The sequence below is a fragment of the Artemia sp. Qi Xiang Cuo genome, chromosome 14 (genome assembly GCF_049724085.1).
Source record: "Artemia sp. Qi Xiang Cuo chromosome 14, ASM4972408v1, whole genome shotgun sequence".
In the NCBI taxonomy this organism is placed as follows: domain Eukaryota; kingdom Metazoa; phylum Arthropoda; class Branchiopoda; order Anostraca; family Artemiidae; genus Artemia; species Artemia sp. Qi Xiang Cuo.
The window spans coordinates 61035145-61060579 of record NC_142807.1 but is presented as its reverse complement, the minus strand read 5'-3'; the positions used below and the strand labels follow the sequence as shown (position 1 = coordinate 61060579).

The window sequence follows — 25435 nt, the reverse complement described above, 5'->3', positions numbered from 1 at the left end:
AAATGTGGCTTTGTTTCAAATTTTACCTTTGTTATTCGTTTACTTCAATGCCAAATTACTTATCATCGGCCCCAATGGTTTTTACAAAACACATGAAACCTGTTATCTCTTTACTTCGGAGAAAAGGGTATTTGTCAGTTACCTATTTAGACGATTCTCTCCTTCTGGGAAGGTCATATTTAGAGTGTCAAAATAATGTCTATGAAACAGCGAAATTACTGTCAGAGCTGGGGTTTGTGATCCACCCGGGAAAGTCAGTTCTCATTCCAAGCCAACAAATAGAATTTCTGGGCTTTTTGTTAGATTCGCGATTAATGCATATTTTCCTGCCGGAAAGAAAAGTTAAAAAAGTTATACATTTGGTTTCAAAAATTCTTAGTCAAAAATTGACTACGATTCAAGAATTTGCTGAAACTCTTGGCGTTCTTGTTTCAACATTTCCAGCAGTAGAATTAGGGCCTTTATATTACCGAACAGCAGAATCGTTTAAAACTCAAGCAATAGGGTACGCGAAGGAAAATTTTGCGGAAAGGATAATTTTAACAACCGATGTAAATTCGGAACTACAATGGTGGTTGGATATTGCCAATCATGCTTCTAAAGCAATTGAGTCTAGATCAATTGACAAATATTTGTGTAGTGATGCGTCGAAACTAGGTTGGGCACTCGTGGATGAATATTCCATGAAAACGGCCATAGGTGAATGGTCCTCAGAAGAGAAGAGATTTGATATCAATGTCTTAGAAACGAAGGCCGTCTATCTGGGATTAAAATGTTTTGCCCATGATATTAAAGGCATGCATGTTCGGCTGCGTTCTGACGATATAACCGCAGTAGCTTATATAAATAAAATGGGAGGATCAAAATCTAAATCTTGTAATTATTTCGCAAATAAGGTCTGGCAGGTAGTACTGCAGGGCAAAGGATGGATATCTGCAGAACATGTGCCTGGGGTTGCTAATATTGCGGATAAGGCATCACGAAAATTTGATAATGAAAAGGAATGGAAATTGGATTCTGAAATATTTATTATTTTGAATTTTTTGGTATGTCAGTCAATAGATATTGATTTGTTTGCGACTAGATTAAATTTTCAGATTAAACCATTTGTTTCTTGGAAACCAGATCCAGACTGTTTTTTCGTAGATGCATTTTCAATGAATTGGAAGCATTATTTCTTTTATGCATTCCCCCATTCAGTTTACTTCTGAGGACCCTTCAGAAGGTGGAAACAGATCAGGCCACTGGTATTTTGATCTTTCCGAATTGGACCACACAAGTATGGTATCCCTTACTATTAAAGCTTTTAATAGGAACTCCAATATTTCTACCAAATGATAATTTTACTTTGTCTCTCCCACAGAAACCGACCTTGCACCATCCATTGTCCAAGACGTTACACCTAGCGGCTTGCGTCGTCTCCGGCAAGGGCTTCACCACCAAGGATATTCTCCCTCCACAGTCGATATTATCATGGCAGGGTGGCGGGATTAAACTAATCGCCCGTAAAAAGTTTACATTTTAAAATTGATTGACTTTTGTGGAAGAAACACAATCCAGGCCGTGGAGGCAACTCGACCGGAAACTTTGACATTTCTTAGGGAACTTTTTCACTCAGGTGTTGGATACAGTGCTATTAATACTGCGAGAAGTGCTTTATCGGCAATTCTACCAAGCCTTCAGTTAGGCAGTAATCACATCACCAAGAAGTTTATGAGAGGTGTCTTTAATAGAAGGCCTAGTCTACCCAAGATTTCAAGTATTTAGGATGTAAAATGTGCATTCGATCTCTTTAGACTGCCAGCTTGGGATATCGAAAATCTTCAATTAAAGACACTAACACAAAAATTAGCAGTTTTATTGATTTTATCAGCTTGTGAAAGAGTTCAGTTTTTGGCCAGTTTATCACTCAGTAATATGGTACATAATGACGATGGAAGTTTTGATTTTCAAATCAATGTATTGTTAAAAACATCGAAACCGGGCAACCACAAGTCAGTATTTAAATTTCAACCTTTTCACTAGTCGTCCGTGTGTCCGGCAATGCACCTTGCTTGTTATATTATAATGACATAATAACAGAATAGACACGGCACACTTTTTCTTACATATCGTAAGCCTCATACTGCCGTGTCCAAGTCATCTATTTCTAGATGTATAAAAGAAGTTTTATTTCTTGCAGGTATAGATATCAGTGTTTATGGTGCTCATAGCACAGGGTCTGCCTCAACGTCCCACCTTAAAGCAAGAGGAATTGATGTAGATCAAATCATAAAATATGTAGGCTGGACAAATGCCAAAACGTTTGCAAGGTTTTATAATAAACCAATTGAAAGTGGTCAGCAGTTATCAGTCTTCTGAATTTATTCACTGTAATTTGTTATATTTGAAATATCTTACTATAAATGAATTTTTGTACAACAGCTTCTTTTAATGAATAGGGCTATTATTGATCATTAGTGTTGGTATCGCTCATGCTGAACTTTAAAATCTCAGTTGAACTCGAAGGCGGAGCTAAGGCGCTCCTTTTGGAGTAGAGTTGATAAATTAAACAAAAACTTACCAAGTTTGAAGTTTGATTTTAATTCTACTCCAAAGACGGAGCGCCAGCGTAGCTGAGAGTTCAACTGCCCTCCCAATTTCCCTTCCCGTTGAACTCTCAGCGTTTCATCATGAGCTTAACCACCGCATATTATAAAGACTTTAAAATACTGGGTTTGTTTTGGTCAATCGAGGCGATTGCGAAGGTCTATCTCAGTTGAACTCTCAGCTACGCTGGCGCTCCTTCTTTGGAGTAGAATTACAATCAAACTTCAAACTTGGTAAGTTTTTGTTTAAGTTATCAATTATAAACCATTAAAATACAATAATTTTAATCAAGTAAATTGAGCCAGTTGAAGCCAGTTGAAAAATTATTCGAAGAAATAACTATTTAATCGAAATCAATTAAGCAATATCCTACCAAGGGACTTTGACTCTGAAAAGAAATTTCTTTATCTACAAATATTCTTAGACCGAACCAAAAATCCTTCAGGATACTAAATCCATTCTAACTATAAACATTAAATTAATAATAAAATATTAAATTAAAAAAACGCACCGATTTAACACACACTTTTGAATAACTCTAAAGCTTTCAAATTGAGTATTGTTAATCCAAGCAGATTGGGCAATCGAATTCAGTTGAGCAATAACCGAAGGAATTAATTAGGCTATTTAATCAAAGTCATTTAAACAAGTCCTACAAATCGATTTCAACTTTGAAACGGATTTCTTTTTATTGACAAATATTCTCAGCCTGAGCTGAAGATGTTTCATAAGATTGAAATAGCCTTAACAGTAAAATATTCACTTTATCTTGAAAAAAAGTTAGAAACTCAACAAAAAAGGGTACTGTTCTATTAACCGGGCTCTTTTATATAGTGCTAGTTTGGTTAATACTAATGAAATAAAATAAAATAGGATGCAGGAGCAGATCGAGGATTTTTTTTCGGGGGGGGGGGGGGTTACTAATTTTTGACTTTTTTTTGGGGGGGGGGGGGGGTACTAATTTTGACTCACTTTTCGACTAATTTTACTGATTTTTACCTAGGTTTTACTAATTTTCGACTTATTTTCGACTCGGTCAAAAATTTAGGGAGGGGGGGGGGTCAAACCGGGTAACCCCCCCCCCCCCCGGGATACGGCCTTAATAGGATGAATATATAATAGTTTAGAAACAAATTTGGGCTATATATTTGCACATTAGGGGGTGGGGGGCAAAGCATACCATATATTAAACACTTAACCTAACTTCACCTAGGTACCTTCTCCCCCCTAAACCTCAAAAAAAATAATTTAAATACTGTTCTTGCCTTTGTTTATGTCCCAGAAGGCATTGTAAACCTGTTTTCATTATGCGTCTTGATCTATTTCGTGACTGGTATGCATTGGCGTATACAAAAGAGCCTGGTTAATAGAACAGTACCAAAAAAAAGCAACACAGAATATAAACCATACAACACAATTATATCGAATACAACACAATTATATCAAATAAAAAAGTTTGAAACTCACCAGATAAAGCAACACAGAATATAATAGCTGTAACACCTTCAAAACAATGAATCCACTTTTTTCGCTCAGACCTCTGACCACCGACGTCAAACATTCTAAAACATGAAAAAAGAATAAGTAAAAAAAAACCTCATCTAAATCACCAAATGAAATGATAATACGTTCTGTTCCTTCGTGAAAATGTGTATTTTAAATTCAGTGGCAATATACAGAAAAGTAATGAACAAATAAAAAAAACACACACAAAATGTGTATTTAAAATCCAAACTGTGTATAAAAAACACAAAATGTGTATTTAAAACACAAAATGTGTATTTAAAATCCAGTGGCAATATACAGAAAAGTACTGAACAAATAAAAAAAAACACAAAATGTGTATTTAAATTCCAGCGACAATATACAGAAAAGTAATGAATAAATAAAAAAAAAAATATGTATTTTAAATCCAGTGGCAATATACAGAAAAGTCCTGAACAAATAAAAAAAAACACACACAATTGAACATATCCAGTTATAACACTCAAGACATTGAAATTATATTTTCCGTGCCTCTAAAACTTTCTCTATAAAACTTTGTACCTCACTAATTAGGTCCCTAGAAGAAGTCTGTAAAATACCCAGGACCAGTCATCCCCGCGAAAAAAATACCTATTCCTTAAATTCAAAAAAAAGAACAAATAGAAAAAAACACAAAATGTGTATTTAAATTCCAGCGGCAATATACAGAAAAGAAATGAAGAAATAAAAAAAAAATGTGTATTTTAAATCCAGTGGCAATATACAGAAAAGTAATCAACAAATAAAAAAACCACACAAAATGTGTATTTAAAATCCAAAATGTGTATAAAAAACACAAAATGTGTATTTAAAATCCAAAATGTGTATTTAAAATCCAGTGGCAATATACAGAAAAGTCCTTAAAAAAAAAAAAAAAACATAATTGAACATATCCAGTTATAACACTCAAGAAATTGAAATTATATTTTCCAGGCCTCTAAAACTTTCTCTATAAAACTTTGTACCTCACTAATTAGGTCCCTAGAAGAAGTCTGTAAAATACCCGGGACCAGTCATCCCCGCGAAAAAAATACCTATTCCTTAAATTCAAAAAAAAAGAAAAAAATAGAAAAAAACACAAAATGTGTATTTAAAATCCAAAATGTGTATTTAAAATCCAGTGGCAATATACAGAAAAGTCCTTAACAAATAAAAAAAAACATAATTGAACATATCCAGTTATAACACTCAAGAAATTGAAATTATATCTTCCGTGCCTCTAAAACTTTCTCTATAAAACTTTGTACCTCACTAAATAGGTCCCTAGAAGAAGTCTGTAAAATACCCGGGACCAGGCATCCCCATGAAAAAAATACCTATTCCTTAAATTAAAAAAAAAAAAAGAACAAATAAAAAAAACACACAAAATGTGTATTTAAAATCCAAAATGTGTATAAAAAACACAAAATGTGTATTTAAAATCCAAAATGTGTATTTAAAATCCAGTGGCAATATACAGAAAAGTCCTTAACAAATAAAAAAAAAAAACATAATTGAACATATCCAGTTATAACACTCAAGAAATTGAAATTATATTTTCCGTGCCTCTAAAATTTTCTCTATAAAACTTTGTACCTCACTAATTAGGTCCCTAGAAGAAGTCTGTAAAATACCCGGGACCAGTCATCCCCGCGAAAAAAATACCTATTCCTTAAATTCAAAAAAAAGAACAAATAAAAAAAACACACAAAATATGTATTTAAAATCCAAAATGTGTATAAAAAAACACAAAATGTGTATTTAAAATCCAAAATGTGTATTTAAAATCCAGTGGCAATATACAGAAAAGTCCTTAACAAATAAAAAAAGAAACATAATTGAACATATCCAGTTATAACACTCAAGAAATTGAAATTATATTTTCTGTGCCTCTAAAACTTTCTCTATAAAACTTTGTACCTAACTAATTAGGTCCCTAGAAGAAGTCTGTAAAATACCCGGGACCAGTCATCCCCGCGAAAAAAATACCTATTCCTTAAATTCAAAAAAAAGAACAAATAAAAAAAAACACAAAATGTGTATTTAAAATCCAAAATGTGTATAAAAAACACAAAATGTGTATTTAAAATCCAAAATGTGTATTTAAAATCCAGTGGCAATATACAGAAAAGTCCTTAACAAATAAAAAAAAAAACATAATTGAACATATCCAGTTATAACACTCAAGAAATTGAAATTATATTTTCCGTGCCTCTAAAATTTTCTCTATATAACTTTGTACCTCACTAATTAGGTCCCTAGAAGAAGTCTGTAAAATACCCGGGACCAGTCATCCCTGCGAAAAAAATACCTATTCCTTAAATTCAAAAAAAAAGAAGAAATAAAAAAAACACACAAAATGTGTATTTAAAATCCAAAATGTGTATAAAAATCCAAAATGTGTATTTAAAATCCAGTGGCAATATACAGAAAAGTCCTTAACAAATAAAAAAAAAACATAATTGAACATATCCAGTTATAACACTCAAGAAATTGAAATTATATTTTCCGTGCCTCTAAAACTTTCTCTATATAACTTTGTACCTCACTAATTAGGTCCCTAGAAGAAGTCTGTAAAATACCCGGGACCAGTCATCCCCGCGAAAAAAATACCTATTCCTTAAATTCAAAAAAAAAAGAACAAATAACAAAAACACACAAAATGTGTATTTAAAATCCAAAATGTGTATAAAAAATCCAAAATGTGTATTTAAAATCCAGTGGCAATATACAGAAAAGTCCTTAACAAATAAAAAAAAAACATAATTGAACATATCCAGTTATAACACTCAAGAAATTGAAATTATATTTTCCGGGCCTCTAAAACTTTCTCTATAAAACTTTGTACCTCACTAATTAGGTCCCTAGAAGAAGTCTGTAAAATACCCGGGACCAGTCATCCCCGGGAAAAAAATACCTATTCCTTAAATTCAAAAAAAAGAACAAATAAAAAAAAACACAAAATGTGTATTTAAAATCCAAAATGTGTATAAAAAACACAAAATGTGTATTTAAAATCAAAAATGTGTATTTAAAATCCAGTGGCAATATACAGAAAAGTCCTTAACAAATAAAAAAAAAAAAAATAATTGAACATATCCAGTTATAACACTCAAGAAATTGAAATTATATTTTCCGTGCCTCTAAAATTTTCTCTATATAACTTTGTACCTCACTAATTAGGTCCCTAGAAGAAGTCTGTAAAATACCCGGGACCAGTCATCCCTGCGAAAAAAATACCTATTCCTTAAATTCAAAAAAAAGAACAAATAAAAAAAACACACAAAATATGTATTTAAAATCCAAAATGTGTATAAAAACACAAAATGTGTTAAAATCCAAAATGTGTATTTAAAATCCAGTGGCAATACACAGAAAAGTCCTTAACAAATAAAAAAAAAACATAATTGAACATATCCAGTTATAACACTCAAGAAATTGAAATTATATTTTCCGTGCCTCTAAAACTTTCTCTATAAAACTTTGTACCTCACTAATTAGGTCCCTATAAGAAGTCTGTAAAATACCCGGCACCAGTCATCCCCGTGAAAAAAATACCTATTCCTTAAATTCAAAAAAAAAGAACAAAAAAAAAAACACAAAATGTGTATTTAAAATCCAGTGGCAATATACAGAAAAGTCCTGAACAAATAAAAAAAAAACATAATTGAACATATCCAGTTATAACACTCAAGAAATTGAAATTATATTTTCCATGCCTCTAAAACTTTCTCTATAAAACTTTGTACCACACTAATTAGGTCCCTAGAAGAAGTCTGTAAAATACCCGGGACCAGTCATCCCCGCGAAAAAAAATACCTATTCCTTAAATTCAAAAAAAAAAGAACAAATAAAAAAACCACACAAAATGTGTATTTAAAATCCAAAATGTGTATAAAAAACACAAAATGTGTATTTAAAATCCAAAATGTGTATTTAAAATCCAGTGGCAATATACAGAAAAGTCCATAACAAAAAAAAAAAAACATAATTGAACATATCCAGTTATAACACTCAAGAAATTGAAATTATATTTTCCGTGCCTCTAAAACTTTCTCTATAAAACTTTGTACCTCACTAATTAGGTCCCTAGAAGAAGTCTGTAAAATACCCGGGACCAGTCATCCCCATGAAAAAAATACCTATTCCTTAAATTAAAAAAAAAAAGAACAAATAACAAAAAACACAAAATGTGTATTTAAAATCCAGTGGCAATATACAGAAAAGTCCTGAACAAATAAAAAAAAAACACAAAATGTGTATTTAAAATCCAAAATGTGTATTTAAAATCCAGTGGCAATATACAGAAAAGTCCTTAACAAATAAAAAAAAAACACAAAATGTGTATTTAAATTCCAGCGGCAATATACAGAAAAGTAATGAAGAAAAAAAAAATGTGTATTTAAATCCAGTGGCAATATACAGAAAAGTAATCAACAAATAAAAAAAACACACAAAATGTGTATTTAAAATCCAAAATGTGTATAAAAAACACAAAATGTGTATTTAAAATCCAGTGGCAATATACAGAAAAGTCCTGAACAAATAAAAAAAAACACAAAATGTATATTTAAAATCCAGTGGCAATATAAAACACAAAATGTGTATTTAAAATCGAGTGGCAATATAAAACACAAAATGTGTATTTAAAATCCAGTGGCAATATACAGAAAAGTCCTTAACAAATAAAAAAAAACACAAAATGTGTATTTAAATTCCAGTGGCAATATACAGAAAAGTAATGAAGAAATAAAAAAAAACAAAATGTGTAATTTAAATCCTGTGGCAATATACAGAAAAGTAATTAACAAATAAAAAAAAAAAAAAACAAAATATGTTTTTAAAATCCAAAATGTGTATAAAAAACACAAAATGTGTATTTAAAACACAAAATGTGTATTTAAAATTCAGTGGCAATATACAGAAAAGTCCTGAACAAATAAAAAAAAACACAAAATGTGTATTTAAAGTCCAGTGGCAATATAAAACGCAAAATGTGTATTTAAAATCCAGTGGCAATATAAAACACAAAATGTTTATTTAAAATCCAGTGGCAAAATACAGAAAAGTAATGAACAAATAAAAAAAAACACACAAAATGTGTATTTAAAATCCAAAATGTGTATAAAAAACAAAAAATGTGTATTTAAAACACAAAATGTGTATTTAAAATCAAGTGGCAATATACAGAAAAGTCCTGAACAAATAAAAAAAAACACAAAATGTATATTTAAAATCCAGTGGCAATATAAACACAAAATGTGTATTTAAAATCCAGTGGCAATATAAAACACAAAATGTGTATTTAAAATCCAGTGGCAATATACAGAAAAGTAATGAACAAATAAAAAAAAACACACAAAATGTGTATTTAAAATCCAAAATGTGTATAAAAAACACAAAATTTGTATTTAAAAAGCAAAATGTGTATTTAAAATCCAGTGGCAATATACAGAAAAGTCCTGAACAAATAAAAAAAAACACAAAATGTATATTTAAAATCCAGTGGCAATATAAAACACAAAATGTGTATTTAAAATCCAGTCATGTACGGCGAGCCAAATTCGGACCTGTATTAGTTGAAAAACGGTCCGAAATTATAATTTTTTAAAAAACAAGTTTTTTTTTTAACTGAAAGTAAGGAGCGAGATTAAAAATTAAAACAAACAGAAATTGTTCTGTATGTGAAAGGGTCTGGGCCCTCCTGAACACCCCGCTCTTTACGCAAAAATATTTTATTACTTTAAAAAGTAGAGTTGTGACTAAGAGTCAAACTTTAGCGTAAGTAGCTTTGACTAGGGGGACAGCGCCTTTCATGTACGGAAAAATTTCTGTTCGTTTTAAGTTTTAATGTCACTCCTTACTTTCAGTAAAAAAAAAAAAAACTTTTTTATATTTAATTTACCGACAAGAGAACGAGAGAGATATTGAAAATCGAGCAATAAGTTTTCAGATACCACATCCCCTTAATTGAGGATGTTACGAACATGACGTAACTAAAAGTCAATTTTTGCGGTACAGATAGTATTGCCTCTTTAGTGTAGAAAAAAGTATAAAAAGTGAATTTAAAAAGTGCAGAACTATTTATACTCTTCTTAAATAGTTTGATATATTTTTGAAGCCAAAAATCCAGCATAACAAAAATTAGAACCAATTTCACATTGATATGAAGATATGAAGACTTTGACATATGAAGATATGAATAGATATGAAGATATGAAGATATGAAGACACCAGACTTTGATATGAAGAAGGAAGTTTCTGAATTGAAAGCTGACCGAAATCGATTGGAAGAACTTTTGAAGGAAAAGTTCTTCTATTGCCAATCTTTTGAAACATATGGAGGCATAGCAGGTTTCTTTGACTTGGGACCAATGGGTTGTGGTCTGAAGAAAAACTTGTTAGAGGCATGGAGGGAATTCTTCATTCTTGAGGAAAATATGCATGAAATAGATTGTGCAATTGTAACGCCTGAATCAGTTTTGAGCGCGTCTGGACACGTTGACAAATTTACTGACTTGATGGTCAAAGATGTTAAAACTGGCGAATGTTTTAGATTGGATCACCTGATCAAAGACGAGCTGGAAAAGGTCAAAGCGGACAAAAGCGTGACGGCTCAAATTGAAGCAGAATGTGAAAATATTCTCACCAGACTTGACGGAATGACCAAAGAGGAAATGACTATCGTATTGAGGCAGTTTAATATGATGTCCCGTAATGGAAATGATGTGACTGACCCTGTTGAATTTAATCTAATGTTTCCGACTTTTATTGGCCCAACTTCTATTGGCCAGAGTCGGGGATATTTACGGCCTGAAACAGCGCAAGGCATATTTGTCAACTTTTCCCGTCTTTTGAAATTCAACAACGGAAGACTACCATTTGCGGTTGCACAAATTGGACCCGCTTTTAGGAATGAGATTTCACCACGTTCTGGCCTTCTTCGAGCCAGGGAGTTTACAATGGCTGAAATTGAACATTTCTGTGATCCTAACGATAAATCTCATCCAAAGTTTAACACTGTCAAAGACTTGGAGATTTTGTTATATTCAGCCTGTGCGCAGATGGAGGGAAAACCACCAAAGCTGATGAAACTTGGTGATGCTGTCTCTCAGAAACTAATTGACAACGAGACCCTTGGCTACTTCATTGGAAGAATTCACCAGTTCCTAATTATGGTCGGTGTGAAGGAAAAAATGATAAGATTTAGACAGCACATGAGTAACGAAATGGCTCATTATGCCCAGGATTGCTGGGACGCCGAATGTCTTACCTCATTCGGATGGCTTGAATGTGTCGGCTGTGCTGACAGGTCAGCCTTTGATCTCACACAGCATTCAAAGGCAACTGGCGCTAAATTGGAAGCTGAGAGACAGCTTTCTGAGGCGAGGATTGAAGAAGCTGTCGAAGTAGTGCTCATAAAAGCCAAAATTAGAGAACAATTTGAAGCTGAAGTAAAGATAGTTCTCGAGGAAATTGAAAAAGTGGATATTAATATCATTGAATCTTCAATCAAACAGGAAGGAAAATTTGATCTGCACGTCAATGGTAAATCTTTCTCAATTACTTCAGAAATGGTAAAAGAAGTGAGACACAAAAAAAAGGTAGACGTCGAAAGCTTTGTGCCCAGTGTTATTGAGCCTGCATTCGGGATTGGGCGCATACTTTATGTGATACTTGAACATAACTTTAGTGTCCGAGAAGGTGCTGAAAAACGAAAATTCTTGAAACTTCCACTCATTGTTGCTCCATACAAATGCTGCGTTCTCCCGTTGAGCAACAAACAGAATTTTATGCCATTTGTAAAACAAATATCACAAGATTTGAAAGATCAAAAGATTCCGTCTGAAGTCAACGCCTCCTCAGCGCGTATAGGTCATCGCTATGCAAGAGCGGATGAGCTTGGGGTGCCTTTTGCAGTGACTGTGGATTTTGACACACTAAAAGAACCCCATTCTGTGACTCTGAGGGATCGGGACTCTATGCTGCAAGTTCGACTGCCGGTGAACGAAGTGGCTGCCGTTATAAAAAATCTGGCATGTGGAAAATTAAGTTGGACCGAACTAAGAGCGAAGTATCCTGCCTTTATTAAACATCGTGAGGAAAATTAAGCTGGAACGAAGTAAGAGCGAAGTATCCTGCCTTTATTTAACAAGAATAAGTTATTTTTTTTATCTGCACAAATTTTTAAGTAAAGATCTTTCATCGTAAAAAAAAAAAAAAAAAAAAAAAAAAAAAAAAAATTTTTAGCACTCCTGATTCACCCAGAACATAAATATAAAATAATTATGTAGAAGAAATAGTTAATAAATGGCGAACATTTTAAAAGCCCAAAGGCAAGCAATTACTAATGACGGGGCGTCATTAATTGATGGGAAGTAATGATGAGTAAAATGCGATGTATTTAAAATACCAAAGTTCCTTCTTTTTAAAGATAATTCATACTTCCTCTTATTAAGTTAAATATAGTTTAAAAAATTAAAAGTCCTCAATCAGCAAATAGAAAAAGTGCAGACATCCCCAGAAAAATAACGGCGCTATCCAAGGTTTAGATTTCGCTAAGAGAGTGAGTAATAAAAAAGATCCTACGTACAATATTTCTAAGGAAGTTTAAACTATAAGAGCCATGTGAACGTCTAAATCATCAAAAATAGTTAAGAAAGATTATTGGACGACGGGTTCACATCCTTGGTCCACTCGGGCCAATGGTGAGCCAGTTCTTACAGCGCAGGACTGAAGAGCTATGTTTGATAGTGGGGTAGAAGTGCTTTTTGAGATTATTCGTGATGTAGAAGCAGGACCATTCAGATAGAAGTCTTAAATTCTTTCATGTTGTATCTTGGTCACCGTTATTGTCATTTGGAGTGACCCACTGCTGTTCACCTAAATATGTAAGTCGCAATAAATCCATTGCTTTTTACCTGTGTTTATTTCATTTTATATGTCCGTATCTAGCCTAATGATATCTAATTAGTTCGCATGTCTCCAAGGTAACGCTCCCAGAGGAATCTGATCTCCAGATAGCTCAAGAAAAAAGAGGCCACATTTATATGTCTACATATTCTATTTGCTCCCATTAGTTGAGGGCGGCGCTAGCCTAGTTGACACAATCTTTAGCGCTATAAGCGGCACTATCAGAGGAGTTGCAAGGTGTAAGTTCACGACCTTTGGGCATAATATCACCTTTGACGTGGTCAGTATTTAGTACCCCATTTAGTATAGCCATACTATTTTTTCATCCCTACAAATACCAAAAGTTGTCGTCACTACATTAGCTTTAGTGCCTCTGGTAAAATTCGATAAACTTGAATTGACGGGTAAACGGCGTAATTGAAAGATAAAGATGAACGAAAACGTAATTTCAAAAGTGACAAAATGCGTTAAGACCAAAATTGAAGAAAACATAGACAGCATTTTAGCTGAGTGTAATGAGCCTGAATTGGATGAATTGGAGAAAGAGAAAAATATTCATTGTATTGTCAGGTCAATAACAATGGAAGAGCCTGGATTGGAGAAACAGAAATGGGACGATAAATTATGTTTCTATATTATATTAATTATATTAATAATAGGGATTATATTAATATTTGGATTATTTTTCTCTACAAAATGGAAAAAAACTTAAAAAGAAAGGTGACATCTCCAGTTAGTAGTGATGGCATTTCTCATAGGAAGAGATACTCCAAAAAGGCAGTTTATTCAATGAGAGCGAACCAGATAAGCCATGAAAAATTTGAAAAGCAGAAATCAACCAAGTGTTAATTTTCCACCCATAGATATGCCAAAAAACGAAATGATTTGTGGCAGTGTCATTATCAAGGCTGTTGAGGAAGGAGTTAAATTCGCCAACGAATATGAGCTCACAGTGTTCTTCAGTGAAACGATAAAGGGTAAGTTCGAATTTGAGATTAATAGAGAAGGAAACATCTTCCTACATTTAAAAGACAAAAAATCATTAAAAATTGCTTTAGAGATGAAAGATGTGCTAAATATTGACGTTATAGTTATAAGAAAGGAACAATCAGTGAGATGAGTGATGAAGGTATCCCTTTGCACTTATCGAAAGAACAAATCCAATCAAGTATCCAATCTGTTACTGTTACTGTTGAGGTGCAACATCTAATTAGGCTACAGATGTACAACAGAGACCTTAAAAAGCTAGAGGACAGTCTATAAGTCATGGTGATTTTTAAAGCTAAAGTGATCCCAGGCAGCATATGGTGTTGCTGGCGAACCTGAGGCATTTTGCCATATCACAGAAAAATAATGGAGTGCTATAAGAGCCATCGAATTCCTGTTTGGCAGTCAGATTCCACATCGTTCAATGAAAAAATGCCTTAATGCGGTTGGATAGCAAGATTGTTTCTGTTTCAGATCAGAGCGAAAAAAACAACTTCCTAACCGAAAAAATCCGAACAAAAAACTTTAGTCGATTAGGCCCCCCCCCCTAATCCACCACTGCTTATGTTCTTTATGGCTTACTGTTCTTTTTAGAGTGAAATATATGAATTTTGTGCATAATTATAAAGCATTACAATATAATTATTTTAATCAAGTAAATTGAGGAGTTGAAGCCAGTTGAAAAATTATTCGAAGAAAGAACTATTTAATCGAAATCAATTAAGCTATTAATTGACTAAGTCAATTAAGCAATAAAAGAAATCAATTGAATATTTTAGTGTTAAGGCTATTTCAATCTTATGAAACATCTTTAGCTCAGGCTGAGAATATTTTTCAATAAAAAGAAATCCTGGTGGAATAGGGGGTCCCCCCCCCCAAATCCACCTAATCGAACCCCCTAATCCAAAACTGGATACAGCCTTGCCACATTAATTTTTTAAATAGCAGAAAAACACGATTTTATGCATCAGAAAAAATAGTATTGGTAAAAAATTGAAAAATTCGAAAAACAGTCAGGTTTCCTTAATCCTTGATCCGGAATTTCCTTAAACTGTAAATTATTTCAGCTAGCAAAATGTCTCTGTAAAACACAGACATTTTTCCATACCACAGAAAAATAATACAGTGCTACAAGAGCCATCGAATTCCTGTTTGGCAGTCAGATTCCACAGCGTTCAATGACCAAATATTTTCCCCAATATATCATCCAAATATCATCCCCTTTATATATAAAAATGCGGTTGGACGGCAAGACTGTTTCTGTTTCAGATCAGAGCGAAAAAACCAGCTTCCTAGCCGAAAAAATTGTATTCAAAATAATTTAAAGCTTCCGGTTTATTTTGATGCGAATATATTGTTGATATTCGTATACAACACATATTATATAATATATAATCGACATTTCTAACAGATTTTATATGACAACTTTACTTGGTCATTTCAAAGTAAAAAAAAAAATTTAGATCTCTTCGCACAAAAATTATTTTTTTTAGCATCAGATATTCTTGATTAATATTTTTTTAAATTATGAAATACTTTTAAGTTTCTTTAATACTTTTAATACTTTTTTTTCTTCTTTTCTTAACTGAAATACTTTTAAGTAAAATGTCATCTTGAAAAGCTGAGCAAGCATAACTCTCCTTAATCTAAAAGAGACGAAACTTCAAAATACTTTGACCACAGTACAGGGATTTTTTTTTTTTGGGGGGGGGGGTACAAAAAATTTAAAAAATGCAACAAAAATTTGTTTATATTCATTTTTTTGTGTTTTTACGAGTCGGACAAATATTTCAGGGGGGGGGGGGTCAAACCCCTAATCCACCACTGGATAGAGCCTTGCCACATTAATTTCTAAAACAGCAGAAAAACACAATTTGATGCATCAGAAATAATAGTAATGATAAAAAATTGAAAAATTAAATAAATTTCGAAAAATAGTCAGGTTTCCTTAATCCTTGATTCGGAATTTCCTTAAACTGAAAATTATATAAAATCCAGAAATATATTATGGAATATAAGATTATGGAAGACAGTCAGTTTTTCATAATCTTGAATTACCATTAATCCTTACACTTAACAATCATGAATGTTCATAAACTGAAAAACTAGGTAAAGTCTGAAAAATATGATAGTCAGTTTTCCTTAATCTTGTTGAATTATGACCGAGGTAGAAGGAGATTAAATTTCCTTACCTGAAATACAAATATTAAAAGCTGGACTGCGTCATCAAAACCAGAGTTTTGATGACGTCGTCATACCGCGTCATACCAGACGTCGCCTGGACTGCGTCATACCCACTCTGGGCGCAGCATTAGTGTTTAATTTTGACTGAAGAATCGACTTTTATGTCCAAGGGAATTAACTTTACCCCTAAATCTCCAGTGTGAATTTATATATATATATATATATATATATATATATATATATATATATATATATATATATATATATATATGTATTTTTCTGCTGTTTTAGAAATTAATGTGGTAAGGCTGTATCCAGTGGTGGATTAAGGGGTTTGAACCCCCCTCAATTTAGGAATTTTTCATGGAGGGGAGCCGGATTTTCCGGCGTTGTTTAAAATCGACCAAAAATTTGCAGCCCCTTTCACGGTTCCAACCATTCTTATACCATTTACACATAATTATCAGTTATCCTTCGATCAAATAAACATATTATCTGTAAATTTTTCAAATGTATTTAAAATAAAGTTAGGAAATCAACCTCTAAAAAATTAGCTAGATAATGATTATCATTCTTTTTTTATCTTAAAAGATAATGCTCTGCTTGAAATTTACAGATGTTTATTTTGATTGTTTGGATCTTTAACTGAACGTTTTTGAGTCGCTTTTTGGACGGAGTTGTGGTGAAAGTGGACTACGGTGTTAACTTACTTAAAACATAAAATCTCGTAAAAGGCGCAATATGAACTGCACCTTTCCTCACCCCTGACCAAAGCCTTGTTATATAACCTTGCCTAGGATATGGACTTCACTGCATAAACATTATTTGTTTTTCATTCATAAAAGTCCACATTTTAAGTCAGAAATAAAGTCAGATTAAGTCACAGCCAAGGACGTAATTTCGTCAAAATCCTGCCGGGGGGGGGGGGCAAAGGTAGAGGCAATTTTCCCAAATCAAGTGAAAACAACAGTAAAAAATAAAAAAAAGCCGTTTGGTACCATAAAGGTGCTAATTTAGTACTTTAAAACTACTACAAAAGGTACTTTATAGTACCAAATAAAGTACTAAATAAAGATATCTTATAGTGCTATATAGATGAATATGAATTAATAAACTGATTTGTCTCTATTGATGCTTCAATTTTGCAAGCTTATTTGACTTTTTACAGGATTTTGAAATAAATTATATGTCAGCTGGGGGGGGGGGGGCAAACTGGGGTCTAGGGGGGGGAGCAAACCGAGGTCTGGGAGGAGCAGTTGCCCCCCTGCCCCATAGCAAATTACGCCCTGGTCACAACCAAGTCAGAACTAAAAATGAAATGAAATAGTTAGGGCAGTTACTTACTTGAAATGTAAATCTTTGAACTTGAATTGCGTCTCAACAATCCCAGTTGTTTTTACTCGAGTTCTCAAAACATCCTGTTGCGTCGGAATATAATTCGGTGACGAAATTCTATCCAAGCTATTCAAATAATAGGCAGCTGAATCATTCAGTTGATATTCCCTAGACCGACTGAAACAGTGCTGCACACCTCTGTCTCCCCAAAGACGTTTCATAACTTGTGCTAGTTCATAGTTCAGAAAACCCTCATCCGCACCACTTGCCAACGTGAAAAACAGACGAGCATCATCCTACAATACAAATAAAACGTTGGTTGGCATGATAGAATGATATAATAGAAAACAAACATACAATAATAAGGAAAATTGAGTTAAGCGTAATCCAAACTAATTCACCAGCCGTGCTGATCTCATCTAGGGTTAGTAAAATTTGCAGAAGCAGAAGCTGCACACGCTTGCAACTGAATTAGTCAGAATAAAACCAATTAACGTTTCCAATGTCAATTTTGTCGTGGGGGGAGGGGAATCAATTAGCTTTTTTTACACCACCATCCTGGAGTAAAAAACAAAAGTTGCTGGAATGACAGTGTGGTATAAAAGTAATAAAACTGAAAGGAAAGTCAGTAAAATGTCAGAGTTGCGGGGGAAGGGGGTGGCATCTCCTTATGTGTGTGCATGATCTGAGCTCTCCTCTCCATCTGGTGATGAGGTGAATATGCTCAATTGGAAATTTGCAAAATAATTCTTTTGAATCTCAACTGAAGTTTTCTTATACCACAGACAACAAATTGAGATTTCTTTTACCTTTCTAAGTTTATAAGCCACCAAAATTAAGAACCCCAAAATCCACGGAATGAATAAGCTAGAGAAAGCCATCCCATAAAAAAAATCTGTTCAAAGCGCAATTTTTCAGCCCCTCTCCCACCCCAAGGATGAACTCCAAAATGAATAAAAGCTATCGACCATAACATTTAATCCAAACGGTTTTACTGTATGAAGAATGTTATTCATCAAAATGTAACCAAGTTTCCAATGAAATACGTTTTTCACTTTTAGGGAAAACGGAGCTCGACAATAGAAAAGAAAAAAACAAGAGATTTCATTTTCACCAGAAACCATTACATTAGGTTAAAAACTACACCCCCTCTACTTTCATAGACTCAAATAACAGGTCCCAAAAAAGCCACAGCAAAAAGCGGCTATGATCGCATCTTCCAAGATTTCTGTATGCCAAACTAATTTCGGGTATTTGCTGTTTTTATTTTATCTTTCTATGGATTTTTTTGTCCATTTTCGTCTACCTGATTGGCGCAAATTTTTAAATTCAACAAGCCTGATACACAGGTCTCACGAAAACTATCGCTTGTAATTCACATCTTAAAGCCTGTATTTCCATATCTAACATGAATTTAAACACATTGCTATGTCCATATACTAGCCTTTCGGTAGTATTTGTTATCATTTTAGAACCAAATTTCCAAACCAGTGAAAACAAAAACACGAGGGTAGCAACATTCATCATTCCTGGTATGAGCTAAAAAAAAGGAAAGGTATGTGCTAAAAAAATAAAAAAAAAACAGCATATCTATTTTCTCAAAAGAATAGTTTTTGGTTCAGGCTTTTTTCAGAATAATAAAAATTGGGTTTATTTATAAAATAAAAAAAAAAAAAAAAAAAAAAAAAAAACCGTAAATCACAAGAATACCCAGGTGCTATTGCGTGTAAGGAAAAAAATAAGAAAAAAAAAATTACACAGAAAACAATACTATTACTACATTGCTACGTAGAAAATATTACCAAACTACACAGAAAACATTAAATATCGACAAAAACACACAGCCAGTCATTCGAAAAACAAAACACCAAAAACAACAACTTAAGACGGCTGAGAACAACGCATCAAATTCATAAGCTTCAAAACAATGTAATTCCAAAAATTTCTGGAACTCTAAGGAATCATTAGACAATTTTAACTCATTCAGCAAATCTTCTCAACTCAAAAGCCCAACGTGGTTAATGCTAAATTTTAATCTAATAGTTATAACCAACATTCTACGCATCAAAAGAGAACTTCTAGTTTTATAATCATGAAGAGATGATTCACATTTGAAAAAGGCAATAATTCGCAATGATGATTATACATAAATAAAATATTGTAAATTTTACAAATTCCCGCAAAAAGTAGAATATGAAGTTTAATCCCCAGTCAAAACTAGCCATATTCTAAATAATCCAAAAAAGAGTGTAAAGGTGTAGAATAACGGTTGTCCAGATGGAGACATACTAAAACAAAAAGAGGGACATTTTTAGATTGATAGTTTTATACTCATTTTTAAGCTATGCTTACGTTTTTGACAATCCATCCCTAGCCACCCTAATGGTCCCATTAGGCTTAAAAAAAATATAACAGGCTTAAAAAAAAAATATAATATAACAAATGACAAAATTAATACTTTACACCGTGCAACAGCTATCAGTGAATCGTAGAAATAAGAATTTATCAATTATCATGTTAGTTTTTTTTAGTTTTTTTTTTACATAACCTAGAGCTATATCAATCCATTAAAGCACAAAATAATAGAAATTAGCATAAAGTGAACAACCTAAAATGTCTCTCTTTGTGTCTCGTTCTAGTTCAGCTGATAAAAGAGCTTTAGCAAAGGTTTACCGAACCTTTAGAGCTTTAGCAAAGGTTTTCTAATCGAGTTTACTATTTACTCGGTTACTATAAATTGTGGTTACTATAAGCTTATGAGCTAGCATATAATTTAGCTAGGAAAAAAAGAAAGAATAGATCACTTGATGCCTATTATTATGCATATGATGCATAATTATATGCATATGACGATTGTATGATCCAGATAGTTTGAGTGAGAGACCCAGCTGGCACAAGCCTTAGGAAGAGTAGAGGATGTGTCGACCAAATTTTCAATTTTAGGTTAATAATTAAGAAGTGCCTGAGTCATCAAACACCTTTAGTCCTCAGTTATATAGATTACGAGTAAGCGTTCGATTCAGCTGATAGAAGAACTTTAGCAAAGGTCTTATCCTTGTATGATGTACCAGACAAATACATTAAAGTGATTAGTGCTCTGCATGAGAATATCACTGCTGCGGTTAAGGTAGGAAATGAGGTTAGCAGCTGGTTTTGTATTAAATCAGGAGTTAGGCAGGGTTTTGTTCTATACTCATTTATATGGATCATTTTGATGGACTTTGTCTTAAGGAGCACAGGAAAGGCAATGGGAGAACATGGAACCAAATGCGGAAGAAAAAATTTCCTGGACTTAGATTATGCTGATGGTTTAAGCATCCTAGATGAAAGAGTGGGCAAAATGAATGAACGTTTAGAGGTTTGCTAGTTCAGGGTGAATTTGCTAGAACATGTTTGAAAATAAATGTTAGACTAAGTCGCTAAGGCTAAGAATAAGTGAATATGAAAAGGTGACGTTGAGTAACGAAAAGATCGACCAAGTGGACAGCTTCACTTACCTTGGTAGTATTACTTTTAAAGGCGGTGGGTGCAGTAAAGATGCTAAAAATAGAATAGCCAAGGCCCAAGGTGGTTTTTTCACAGTTGAAAAAAGTTTGGAAGGACAGGAAGATAAGTCTGCAAACCAAGATTAGAATATTGGAAGCTACAGTGATGACAGCGGTCAAATATGGTTCTGAAGCATGGGCGCTCCGACAAGGAGAGAACGATTTGCTAGATATTTTCGAAAGAAATTGCCTATGAATTATTTTGAGTACCCAAGAGATCAATGGTATTTCAAACACCGAACCGTATGAAATGTAGGTTTAAATTCTCGGGCTATAATGAGAGAAAGGTTTAAAGGGCTTAGGCACGTTCTGTGGATGAAGGATGACTGATTTCCAAAAATTGTTCTTTTCGGCCAACCGTTTAGGGCTGAACGGATAGCAGGTTGTTCTTGGTTGCGATGGTCCAAGAAAAAACTTAAGGGCAATGGGAACTTCCTGGAAGGGTGTAAAGAGGGAGATTTTAAATAGATTGGGATAGAGGAGGAGTATGCGTAGCCGTGTTGGCCTCAGGTGGCTTGGTGCTGCGGTGTCGTATCATTTTTAGTATCTATGATGCATATAAAATTACAAAAGGTGACAAATAACTCCGAACAGCTAAAGAAAAAGGCACAGAACAAGAAACAACAAAAATCACATTGAACTGTAAACGAAAATGTTGCACAACGAAGTCTGAGGTTAGAAGACAAAGCAAAATTACAATGGAATGAAGGAACGAGTTAATTAATCATGTGTGAGTCTGTGAATGATAAACAGGAAGGAGGAATTAATTTTTAGTATCTATGACACACGCAAAATGGAACAAGATTACAAATGGCTTTTAACATTTAAGGAAAAAGGTATGGAACAAGAAACAAAAACAAATCAAATTGAAATCAAAAATGTGACTTGAACTAAAGAATAACACGATAATTATGCCATTGCGTAATTTCGATATTTCAGAAAATACAATAGAACAAGGAACATGTTATTTTAGTGTGTGTTAAGGACAAAACGGAAGAATGAATTGGATTCACGTCAGAATTTCTTAATTCAACTGTAATTGCTGATTTGCCACCATATGACTTGAAACTAAAGAACAAAACGATGATTATGCGGATTCGAAACCATAAAGAATCATCCTATCTCGTCCATTATAAACTTTTTCAGTTTGTGCTGCCAAACTATTTAGAATAAACTCCACGGTATTGCCATAACTTGTAGAGCTTGGATAAGCGATCCGAATAAACAGCAGAAAACTAAAAGCTGACATCTACTTTCCCTGAAATCTAAAAAAAAACTTGTAACCTCTATTGTTTTGTGCCGGATATTGAGATATTTAGTTGTAGGGAAACTTATATAATCAAGAAGTGTAAATTTTGTTGTTTTTTTCGGTCAAACGGAGCAGTATTTTTTTTTTTAATTCAGGAAAGGTTTGTCCATAAAAACGTTCTAGTATACCTGCTCCCTAAATTCCATAAACCACCTAAAAAAATGTCGTTTGATCAATTTGACAGCTCTTCGTGGTTCAATTGTCTATGGTTCAACCCACTTTAATTGAAAATTTTGCCGACACAATTCCATTGACTTTTCAATCCAACTTGAAAAGTCAAAAGTCCCTGGGCAAATTCGCTAATGGACCTTTGTCTTTGAGATAGTCAGCCGACGTTGAAGTTCACAAAATGATATTTAAGGTATCGAATCCTCTTATGTCAATACAACATTCAGATATTACAGAGGGCATAGGCTTTGTAACACTCCTGGTTGTTACTCAATTATATATCAACACAATTAAAATAAAAATATAACGACTGGGGAAAAGCTGGGAAAGAAATTTTTTTTGTATCTATGACGTCATGAAAATTTACCAATGATTTCGAATGGATCCAAACGGTAAAAGGCATGGAAAAATGTCTGTTCTAATGATGAAAGGAAATGATTACGCGACGATCACGTTAATAAATAATTCAAGAATCAAATATATAAGCCTACCGCGTGGCCAGTACCGGGGCTAAGGCGAAGTCCGAGCTCTAGGTACTATATATATACATATATATGTTATCAAGAATTATTAAAAAACCATTCGCTATCTACGAATATTTCTTTTAAAAATTTCAAATATTTTTGTCAAAATTAGATAAAGTTGCTTGCGTGCAGCATTTAGCTCAAACTGCATTTTCAGAAGCTCATTGTGTGCACGAACGAATACTTTAAGCACGCAGGGAGAAACATGTGACCTTAACTTCACTACATATTCGTAATAATAAATAAACATTTTAAAACAGCTTTTCGTAAACATGTTTTTACTTTCCTCTACTTTCGAACATTTCGACATTGAAACTGAACCAATTATGTTCGAAAGTATAGGACCGTCTCCATAAAAACTTAATACTACTAATATTAATAAAAGTAAATAATATAATCGAAAATATGCAGGATTCTTAAAAAATAATTTTATATCATGAGCACAGCCATGGTGACTGACCGATAAATCAAGAAAAGGTTAGGTAGCAAACACGTTAAAAAAGAAGAACTTTTTTTGCATTTTTTTTTTTTTTTTGAGAAAAAGCGAAGGTCATTGTTTTGACTTCTCTTAGATAAGAGTGTAGCCCAGCTCGTGGCTTTTATAACTTACGGCTCGTTTACGTCACTCGTAACGTCACTACGTCACTACAGTCCTACTTGATATGAATCGATTAAGTTTCAAATGACCTTTGAAAGCGAGTTATCAGTAACTCTATATGAGAATGAATAATAACTGTAAAATATATTATTACAAATAATACTAATAAGCACCCATAGTAAGTTTGCTAATAAAACTAATGAATACCTCAAGGCCGTATCCAGGAGGGGGGGGGGGGGGGTATCCGGTTTGAACCCCCCCCCCCCGAAATTTTTGACCTTGTCGAAAATTAGCCGAAAATTAGTAAAACCTTAGTAAAAATTAGTCGAAAATCGAGTCGAAAATTAGTAACCCCCCCCCTCGAACAAAATCCTGAATCCGCTCCTGGAATGCCTACAGTTATAGTTTACCATAATATGATATTAGTATAATATAATAGTACATAAATATATAATATATGTAAATTTAAAATTATTAATAAACATTTAGTGCATATTTAATACATATTAATATTTTTTATAAAAATAGTAAAAATATTTTTTAATCAAAATATTTTATATATATTATATACAATATATATATATATATATATATATATATATATATATATATATATATATATATATATATATATATATATATATATATATATATATATATATATATATATACTAATAAATATCCATAAATAGTAAGCAATAATAAGAACATATTAAATTTAAGATGACAAGTGATTGTTTGAACTGATTAAGTGGAAACTTAAGCAACCGTGTGTATCTTAAAATATTAGAAAGAATTGGGACTCAATTCTTAATGAAAAAAACTCTATATACAGTTATGCAGGTTTTTGTAGTTGTAAAATTTTACGCTAAAGTTCGAATTTTGTTCCAATTCTTTAAGAATGACCCCTGAATCACAAAGCCCGTTTAATTAGAATGGATAGCTCTTTTGACGGGAAAAAAAAAAAAAAAAAAAAAAAAAAAAAAAAAACCGTAGAGAACGAGGTATTGACTAGGGGGCGAACCCCCTCATATACGTAATAATTTCTGTTCTTTTTAAGTTTTAATGTTGCTCCTCACTTTCAGTTGAAAAAACTTGTTGTTTTTTTTATTTCTGATCTTTTTTTTTAAATAATGCTGGGAAATCGGGCGCCCCCTTTTTAGAAATGTCCCTTCCCCCATGAAAACATCCCCCATGAAATATTGGGCAAATTTCATAACTTGCAGCTCTTCCCCAGTGACTGTGGGGGATTAAGTCATCCTCAAAGACATAGTTATTAGATATTTGACTATTCTGAACAAAATAGTTATCTCAAAATTTTGATCGGGTGACTTTGGGGAAAAAATAAGCATAGGAGGGGGCCTAGTTGCCCTCCAATCTCTTTTTGTCGCTTAAAAAGGGCACTAGAACTTTTAATTTTCGCTCGAATGAGTCCTCCCGCGATATTCTAGGACCACTGGATCGATACGATCACCCCGGGGAAAAAAAAACAAATAAACACGCATCCCTGATTTTTCTTCTGGCAAAAATACAAAATTCCGCATTTTTTTAAATAGGAGTTTGAAATCTCTACTGTAGGGTTTACTTACCCCCTCCCCCCGAATCGTTGTCCGAATCGTAAAAATGTAATAAAAATGCGTAAAAACACATTTTTGATGCCTTTTTAAGTTTTTTTTTGTAACCCCTTCCCAACAAAAATTGTGGATACGGCCCTGACTGTATATAAAACTTAAAAATTATTAATAATTGTTTATAAGACCTATCAACATTACTTTTAAAA

General features: G+C 33.0%; 2 protein-coding genes across 2 annotated transcripts in view; one reads left to right on the top strand and one right to left on the bottom strand.

The window, feature by feature from the left end:
- The window catches only part of Galphai (G protein alpha i subunit), a 69369-nt gene that overhangs the window by 16523 nt on the left and 27411 nt on the right, over window positions 1-25435 (bottom strand). The window contains exons 4-5 of the mRNA XM_089100383.1: window positions 17521-17807; window positions 4057-4151 (exon numbers count right to left, since the gene is read on the bottom strand). Coding sequence (XP_088956509.1) covers window positions 4057-4151; window positions 17521-17807 — 382 coding nt within the window. The remainder of the gene's footprint in view (window positions 1-4056; window positions 4152-17520; window positions 17808-25435) is intronic.
- On the top strand, window positions 10317-12203 carry LOC148944717 (glycine--tRNA ligase-like). The gene has a single exon (XM_089100569.1). It carries the CDS (start codon window positions 10317-10319, stop codon window positions 12201-12203), a length of 1887 nt encoding a protein of 628 aa, XP_088956695.1.